The sequence below is a fragment of the Prinia subflava genome, chromosome 3, assembly GCF_021018805.1.
Source record: "Prinia subflava isolate CZ2003 ecotype Zambia chromosome 3, Cam_Psub_1.2, whole genome shotgun sequence".
NCBI classification, from domain to species: domain Eukaryota; kingdom Metazoa; phylum Chordata; class Aves; order Passeriformes; family Cisticolidae; genus Prinia; species Prinia subflava.
Genome location: NC_086249.1, coordinates 20,359,493 through 20,368,414, shown reverse-complemented (window position 1 = coordinate 20,368,414; position 8,922 = coordinate 20,359,493). Strand labels below are relative to the sequence as shown.

The following is an 8,922-nucleotide window of genomic DNA, read 5'->3' as shown; positions in this document are numbered from 1 at the left end:
GGTTGTAGGGGAAGGGGTGGGGGCTGTGCCAAGGTTATATGACTCACCATCCAAAAGGCCTTATCTTTCCCCAAATCACGCTGGCCACGTGTTGTGGTTCAATGCCAGGCAGCAAATAAGCACCATGCAGACACTTAACTTGATCACTCCCCACTACTGGGGTGGGGGAGAGAATTAGAAGACTAAAAGTAAGAAAACTCGTGGATTGAGATTAAAATATTTTAATAGGTAAAACAAAAGCCGCACACACAAACAAAGCAAAACAAGGAATTACTTCACTCCTTCCCATAGGCAGGCCACCTCCAGGACAACACAGCCCCATCCTGTGCAATGATTCCTTAGAAAGACAAAGGCTATCACTCGGGATGTCCCTCTCTTCCTCCCCCCATGCCATATGGTATGGAATTTTTGGTCAGTTGGGGTCAGCTGTCCCAGCTGTGTCTCCTCCTAACTCCTTGTGCACCCCCAGCCTTCTCCCTGTCAGGGAGATAAGGAGAAACAGAAAAGGCCTTGACACTGTGCAAGCCCTGCTCAGCAGTAATGAAAACATCTCAGTATTATGAACTCCGTTCTCAGCACAAATCCAAAACACAGCCCCATCCTAGATAGTGTGAAGAAAATTAACAAACAGCCAAAGTCAGCACACCGTATAGTTCACAGTAGAGTCAGAGTGTCTGCTGAGGGAGTGGGAGAGGGAACGAACAGCTGTAAGGTACAGGGACATAAATCAGCTTTGCCTCTTATTACTCCAGTCACAGAAATCGCTGCCTTCATTTTATGGCCTTTTTTTAAACAATGGCAGCTACTTCACTGCATTAAGAGAAATTTATCATCATCAAAGAGAAAACCTGTGACTCAAGGAACTGGAGGCCTGTTATTACATACACTTTGCTACACACATCTGGTTTTAGGTAGTCAAATTTAGAAATTATTGTGCCTCCATGACAGTCCCCATATTCAATATTGCTGGATAGGGAAAATTCTCAGGATGGGTGATGGTTACTCACCTGTTTCTTTGACTCGAGATATCTGGCACTGCCAAGAGCCATGAAACTGATCCACTAATAACACAGAAGAATTTCTGTTTATAGTTTCAGGATCAAATAACAATGGCATACAGTTGCTATGGCTATTTATGTTATATCTGGTTTCTATATAGCAATGCTCTATTGCAGTGGGAAAAAAGAGATACATAAAAATACATAATGCATCTTAAAAAATACTCTTTTTTATTTGACAAATTGAATGCACTGTTAGGTTTTCTCAAGGGGAGGCACAGAAAGGTACAGACTAGAAGGATGGGCTTATAAGATCATCTTACCAGCCTTTCTGCAAGCTACTTGCCACATTTTCCTTTATTAGACACTTCATCACTTCACCTCATGGCTGTTATACAGAATTGATGGTTTACACTTCAGATGGATAACTGGCACGTGGCAATAACTTCTCCAGCTTCAGTCACAGGTACATGGCCAGCACCTCTCCACAGAGCCCCTGGCTTCAGGTGTTACGTACACACAACTGCACAAGCGATACGTAGAAACAAGATCCCCAAAGAAATCCCTGCTTCCCCTTAAGACAAGTTACAAGATCCATAATTAAGGAGATCCAGGGCATAAGCTGGGCAGCCAGATCGTGGGCTCTGCTATAAGGGAGCTTGGTTGTCCATGCCCATCAAGGAAGGAATGTATGTGTGCACGTGTACGGACATGGAAATGCAGGCTCTGTGTGCGTGTACCTGGGCAAATGGGTCTCTGCACGGCTGCATGTCTGCAGGCACACACTTGGATGCCAAAACAGGTTCTAGCTACAAGATGGCCCTGAGGTGGACATCACATGAATAACAAAGGGAGAGAGGAGAATAAAATTTGATTCCTGGCTGCCCAAGTACCCCACACGCACAGTGCTTAGGAATGATAAAGATGATGGCCAGCAGTGGTTGGGAAAGACGTCCCCATAGTGGCTGAGTGGTGAAAATTACAGCCATCGCCTGTCTTTGAGCCTGGATATTCCACACTGCCAGGATAGCTGTGGTAAAAGTCTACTTTGTGCTGGGCAATGAAGCCCACTGTCTGCTGGACACTGCAGGTACCCCCGGGGCCTTTGCCGAAGACTCCTCCGTCCTCGCTGCTCATGATTGTGTAAGCGTTCTGCCCTGCTCCATAGTGCTGACAGGGGGCAGGCACGGTTTGGATGTTGCCAGCTGCAGTGAGGGGGTAGCCCTGGTGGAATTTGGGGTGCACGTCCAGGTAAGTACCGGTCTGGAAGGCACTCTGAAAGGGAAAGGCAGAGAGTCAGAACACATAGCTTCTCCACTGGTGTCCACAGGCCTGACACGTAATGGGGCTCTGTCCCTTCACATTTCGTACTGTCTATTGATCAGCAGCAATGGCATGGAGGGCAAGAAGAACTATGTCCATTCCCATAGCTCAGGGGTGGATACACAATCATATATATATTCATATATACATGGGAGGAAAACAGCTTTTCCCTGGAAACATTTCTGTGGCATAGCCAGCCCACTGCTGGGCTACCACCAGTACAGTGAGTGATGCAAGTCTGTGCCTCTGTGCTGAGCAAACAGCAGGCCAGATGCATTCACACTCATTTGCTTAAGTTGCCCCCATGGAGGAAATAAGGGACTGATCTGCCCAGACAGAAGAGCCATGAGGAGCCATGTGCTGCTCTCTTACTTGCGTCAGGCACTGAGCCCGTTCGCTCCACAGGCTGTGCTTCTGGCACCTTTTCAGCTTCATCCTCCTGTTCTGGAACCAAGTCTTCACCTGGGTGGGGAAGGGAAAGCAGAGAAAACGTCAGCAAAGGAGAGGGACGAACAAGTGTTACCGAATTCAAAAGCAGGAAGAACCAGAGGGAGAGCGACCAGATGGCAGAGATACATGGCCAGCAGCAGATAAAGCCTTTGAGAACTCCTGGGGGGGTGTTGCCAAGGGGAAAGGTCTGTCTAGCAGCCTCAGCAGGTGGCTAGTGCAACTGTGTGGTGGGGGAGGGGGGCTCAGTGTCAAGAGACAGGGATAGTTGTGACAAATCGAGTAATTCCAATCATGGAGGTGAATGACTGGTGTAAATCAGATCCACCAACACCTCTACAAGCCCCCTGCACTGCAGGCAAACTTTTAAGATACTGTTTCTGCATATTTGTGAACAGAGAAGGGACAGACTTGCTCCTTGAACCCAGCAGTTCCCAAATTCATTGCTCCTTGCTGGGCCGAATTCCAGGGCCATTTGCCCCCGGGCTGTGTCTGGGCTGTGAAAGCAGCCTTTGTAGGGATGTGGATTGAAGGGAACAGCAGACTGTCCCACCTATCTTGCTCCTGACAGAACCAGTTCAGTGTGTGCTGTATGTGTTCACTTACAATCCACGTGTAACTTTTTTAGTCCCAAGGCATCCAGGCCATCATGCCCAGATCTGAGATCCAAATTTCGGGCAGATTTTGGATTTGTAACTGTAAACCCTTGTGCCCCATTGCCCAGCCCCCCCTGCTTTAGGAAGGCATCACTGGAGGCAGCATGATTTCACTGCACACAACCTACCTGGGGATCAGCAGAGACCCTAAAGGGCCGTGATGTGTGAACCTAGCAGCACCCATCGGGAGGAGGGAGCACGTGTCAAGCAGCCAGGCAGTGCTGAGTGTGGAGCATTATTAGATTATTGGACAAGATAAGCCCTGGGAGACACTACCAAGAGCTTTCAGCGTGTCACAGCCCCGTGATTCAGGGAACAGATGCATGCCAGGCTTTCTGTGAAGTTCACAGCGCATGAAAAATTCTGTGAAGTGCTGTCAAGCCCAGGGTAGAGACTGTGGCAAACAACATATTCATCACTGGGTTTGCAATTCTACTACAGGTGTTGGCAACAGAACCCTGAAGTGACCCTCGACTCGGGAGGCCCAAATGAGGTGCCACTGACCCCTCTATCTGCAAAAGTGCTTCTGATCCCTGGGCATGAATAAGCAGGGGAGCAACTGTTAGCTGGCACCTTTCCCTCAGTCCCTGCTAGGGACTCATCTCTCCATCCTGGCACTTCCTTACGTGGCCACTCAGCCACTGTGAGATGGATACACTGTGGGTCAAAGTCTCTGTGTTCACCTGCTTGTAGGTGAGCCCCAGGGCAACAGCCAGCTCCCGGATCTGCTGGGGGCTGAGGTACTTCTGGCTCTGGAAGCGCTGGTGCAGGGTTTGTAGCTGCTCCTTGGAGAAAGCTGTACGGCTCTTGGTTCTCCTCATTCCTTCCACGCCATATTCCCTGCCCTTCTGAGACTTAGCTGTAGGCTGTGGGGACAAGGATGACGAGTGTGGACTGGTGGCTGAATCTGGTGTGAATTGGCTGAAATTCCCAGAACTGGATGAAGCTGGGGATACTTCTGTAAATAAAAAGACAATGAGAAAAGGTGTAAGAGACAAAACGTAAGGGTACGGGCATGCTCCCTGCCTGCTGTAGAGCTCCTTGCCTACCAGACAGGAGCTTTCTTGAAGCAAAGGCTTGTGTGACCCTCCTTTCTTCACACATCTGTGAGCACAGACAAGTGCACTGAGAGCAAGCAGCTTCCCAGCTCAGTCCCCTCTGGGATGCTCGTGGCTCCCTTTTGCCAGGCAGGAAAGTCAGGGCAGGGAGTGGTGCAAGAGCGTGGTGCACATTGGTTCACAGTGAGCTCTCCTGCACCAGAAGGCCTCAGTAATATTTCAGTTTGGTTGTGGTGTCAAAAGGCCTTGTCATGACTGCAAGCATAGCTCTGGGTTGCTGGCTGAGCTCCCCAAAACTGCCTGCAGCAACACCAAGGCACTCAACAGAGACCAAACAGCCTCTGACCAGGGTGTACCTCAGTGGGGCAGAGCAGCCACTGCTCACAGTGAGGGCAGCAGGTGGAGAGCATCAGGCACTGGATATTGGCTCGGTCCTGTTTGCCTTTGTCTCCCACCACAGATCGTGCCACTGCTGGAGACACTGTAGGTGGAAGGAGCTGTTTGTCTGAGAGGGGCTTTTGGTGAGAGAAGAATGAAGGAGAGAAATTTCACATGGAACAGGAGAGGAAGAGGAAAGGTGGATGTGTGGAATAGGTGAAAGGAGGCAGCAATCCTGTATCAGGCACATAGGGGACAAAATTCAAGAGTGCAGAGGAAGGCATTCAAGCCCCTTCTCATTTGTCCTGGAACATGTCTTAAGGGGTCTCTGTTGACGACAAAGTTGAGATAAAGATCTAAAGGAAAAGCTTCCTGAACAATCTGAGCTCCTAGTGAAGACAAAACTTGCCAAGATGCAAAGTCATTCAGGCTGCAGGAATAAGAAAACATGCCAAATTATTGGGGTCTGAGAGAGGCTGAGACCTTCTCAGGAAAACCTGACTGAAGGGCTGTGATACCAGTCACTCCTCTTTCCCCTAACTACAATGATGATTCTGCCCACCCCTGCCTCTTCCAGCTATTCCTGTGCAAACTGTCCTGCATGGTCCATCCCCTCTCCTCCTACTGGAAGTGCAGTGAATGGGGCAGTGCCATTTCAGTACACACCTTCTGACTATTGAGCCCAACCAATGTCTGCCAACCTCCTTACCTGTCACTCTGAGAGCTGTGACACTGAGACACCCTCCTCAACCTCCAGAACATGTGTCCAGAGCAAAGCACTGATGTCACCTGGAGGAATGGGCTTCCCACCCATCCTACAAACCCTTTCCTTCTTCTGTCCTAAGCTGCGAGTCTACTAAGCAATCACTCAAAAGCCTTGGAGTGTTGTTGGACCTCAGAAAGGTGGTCCCATCTGTGGCAGTGTAGTAGGGCTAGACTGCAGAGCCTCGAGGAAGCTGAACATCTTGACCTGGCTGCACAGGAAGCTAAAACTTCATGTGGCATCACAGGGGGCTTGGCTTCTGCAAGCTGTGCAGTAAAAACCTTTTAGGGAGGAAATGAGTATGCTGGGAATGTGGGCCTGGAAAACAGGAAAGTCTCCTGCTAGACAGGAACCACACTGAGACACTGTAGAACTAAAGCTCCCCCAGGCTGCTGCCTGACCCGTCATCCCAAAGCCCCATGAAATGCATCATGTGCAGCTGGAGCTCAGGACAAAAGTGCTCCCTCTCCCATGAGAAGAGAGTAAAGGAGAGAGGAACAAGAAACATAAACGACAGTGCAACAGACATGAACATGAACGCCTGTGACACACCCACTCCCAAAGCCCCTGACATCTGTAGGCCTTGACTTCCACAACTGGGCTCTCTGAGAGAGGTATGAGACTGAAGATGGGGTTAAAGTCTGTATACCAAACCCAACAGGGGCACGGAGGAGTCCATCTGCCCACTGCCTTTGTCGGGAGGCAGCCTGCAGAGAACCCAGGCCTTTCTCCAAACTACGGCAGGTAGCCACACGCCAAGTAGCCACAGGCACTCTGCCTGAGCCTGTAGCTTTCCATAGCAAATGACAGCTTTAAAGTGGCCCCCCAAAACCTGGCTCTCCTCCCACCCATTTACCTCGCTAGAGTGTTGCCCTGCTGACCGCAATGTGGGGCTGGGCGAAAACCTGTTCTCATCAGCTCTTCTATTGCCACTCACTGGAGTGGGAGAGGAATGGCAGGAACAGAGAATGTCACAGCGGTGAGGCCGAGGGCTTTTTGGTTAAAAAGGGAAAGGCAAAGCAACAAGAGCACGGAGAGAAGAGGGAATTAGAGGAAAGTGGCAAAATGAAAGACGCAGTGAGTAACAATACCAGATTTAAAGGAGCAGATCTCCCGGCACCCCGTGATTTAGAGCAGGCCTTGACTCGTAAGGCTCGTGATTTACAAGCACGTAAAAGGTGCAAGGAGTTTGTACGGGGATGAGAGATGCCACAAGAAGTGTCTCTAGGATCTGCTTCTCTCATTATAGCATTTCACTGAAAGGAGGCCCAGGCATTCCTGCACCAGGAATCATGAACTTCCATAAGACGGAGCTGTCACGCTGCCCTTCAGCCTGGAGCCCAGACCTGACAGTGCCTTTTGAGGTTTAGGAAACCAGTTGGCAGTCAGCCCAGAAAAGTAGCCTGGAAAAGTGGTGTGACTGCCCAGGGTCACCTCTCCTCCTCGCCTACCACACCTCAGTTTGCCTAGGTCACCCACTAGGAAACCAAGGCAGCGAAAGAGAAAAATCCGCTCCAAGTCATTTGTGCCCGACCTGGGAGCAGAGCTGTCCTGGGGATCACCTCCAGGACTGGGCGGCAAGGCCTTACCTGCTGTGTGCCTGCTCCCTGCTGCCTCCGGGGACTGCCCGGCCGCGGCGATTCCCGCGGGCCCGGCGGCGGCGGGGCCCTGTCCCGCCGGGCCCGGCGCGCCCCAGCAGAGCCCCAGGTAGCGCAGGGCCGCGGCGCCGGGCAGCGCCGGCCGCGGGGGCAGCGCCAGCTGTGCGCACATGGGCTGGGCTGCGGCCGGGCCCCCGCCTCACAGCGGCCGTCACCTGCCCCGCTGGGGCGGCCCCGACCCGCAGACAGCCCTTTATAGCCGGCCATTCCCTGCCCGGGACCGCAATATTCACCGTGGCCCGCTCCTCCGGGCCCTTTGTCATGTTAAAGAGGCCGATCGGTGGGGTGGGGACAGAGCTGGGGGGGGAGGGAAAGTGGCTCATGGCATCAGGGCTGAAATATGTCCCCTCTGAATTCTTCCCATTCTGCAGGTTCCTCGGTCACACCTGAGCAGGGTCTGACCCAGAGGCCCAGGACAAGTCCTCCTGCTCGCTTCTTTGGGCTCTGCTGAGCTTGTCCCGGCGCCAAACCCCGTGAGCGCAGATGTCCCGTGCAAGGCAGCTGTTCCCTGCCTTGGGAGAACGCATCCCGGCCAGTCCCCACCACGGGGCAGGGCACAGGAGCCGAGTCTGGTGCTGAGCTGCTCCACTCCGTGCCCGCCAAACCCACACCCTGCCCCGGGGTCATGGGGAGGGTTCTGAGACCTTTACTTTGTGGCTTGTGTCACACTGACACCCCCAAGACCCACAGACACCCCCTACGGACCTGCCAGCACTTCCCATATTCTTGGTGCAGATGTCAGAGATGGGAGAGGGGGGCAAATGAGTAAGAATTAGGGGTGAGGACTAGAACATAACTTTTTTCTTCTTATTATTATTATTATTTTAAACTGAGAAGGAATTTCCTTTGTACAGACCTTCGAGGGACAGCTGAAAATGTGTTTGGCCCATCTTCAACAAGCCTGTGCCAGAGCAAACTCAGAAACACTGGGCAAGCCAGCTCCAACACCAGATCTCACTTTGCGGAGCAGGCTCAGAAATCTCAGCTGGCTGGTCTCCAGGGGGACAGCCAGCAGAGGCATTTTCACTGTGGAGCTAGGAGAAGATCTAGTGTATGCAAGGTCTGCAGCTAACAGGTTTGCTTGCTTTCAAAAGCACATCCTTTTATTTGTGTAGCCTTGGCTGTGGCCTTTGCCAGGCTGCTGCAGGTTGGTTAGAACAAAGGAGATGAAGAGTTTCCTTTAAGACAGGATTAGCTGAAGTTTCCTGACATATGGCCTACCCAAGGGGGATAGGCACCTGCAGAGCTGTTCATTAAATAACTAAAGGTAATATGAACTACAGAATTCAGCTGTGGGCCTGCAAATTTGGCTTGTTTTGTTCCCCTCTTATCTGCAGGTTTTGCTCTACCTGTATTTAGGAAAATTTTATTAGTTTAATTTCAAAAGATACTGTGAGTCTCTAACTAATGCCCATTTCTCAACAGAGATATGGAAGTACCAGAGTTAATTAAAATATTTCTTGCTGGAACCAGCTTTGCTTTGGCACCAGGACACAGGCATGCCTCCTGTCAGGAGCTCAGAGCTGAAGGTGCTGATCCACAGAAGTGTAAAATTATTTCAGATGGACAGTCCTTTCACCCCTCTGTATCTCATCACTTCACAGATGCTTGTTGCTGCTTTCATCCCAAGCCTGTGCTCAT

The 8,922-nt window shown here is 51.1% G+C and overlaps 1 protein-coding gene across 1 annotated transcript; it reads right to left on the bottom strand.

The window, feature by feature from the left end:
* Positions 1-205: 205 nt before the first annotated feature.
* On the bottom strand, positions 206-7,462 carry LOC134548578 (homeobox protein NANOG-like). The gene is made up of 4 exons (XM_063393484.1): positions 7,213-7,462; positions 4,108-4,382; positions 2,694-2,783; positions 206-2,273 (listed from the first exon to the last, which is right to left on the bottom strand). The coding sequence occupies exons 1-4, from the start codon at positions 7,391-7,393 to the stop codon at positions 1,908-1,910; spliced, it is 912 nt and encodes a 303-aa protein (XP_063249554.1). The 5' UTR covers positions 7,394-7,462; the 3' UTR covers positions 206-1,907.
* Positions 7,463-8,922: the final 1,460 nt, after the last annotated feature.

Excerpts from the sequence above, each read along its gene's own strand:
- LOC134548578 (XM_063393484.1), bottom strand. The coding sequence starts at position 7,393 with ATGTGCGCACAGCTGGCGCTGCCCCCGCGGCCGGCGCTGCCCGGCGCC. Across the intron at positions 4,383-7,212 it reads AGGGAGCAGGCACACAGCAG|AAGTATCCCCAGCTTCATCC; the intron begins GTAAGGCCTTGC and ends TTTTATTTACAG. Across the intron at positions 2,784-4,107 it reads TGGGGCTCACCTACAAGCAG|GTGAAGACTTGGTTCCAGAA; the intron begins GTGAACACAGAG and ends TTCCCCACCCAG.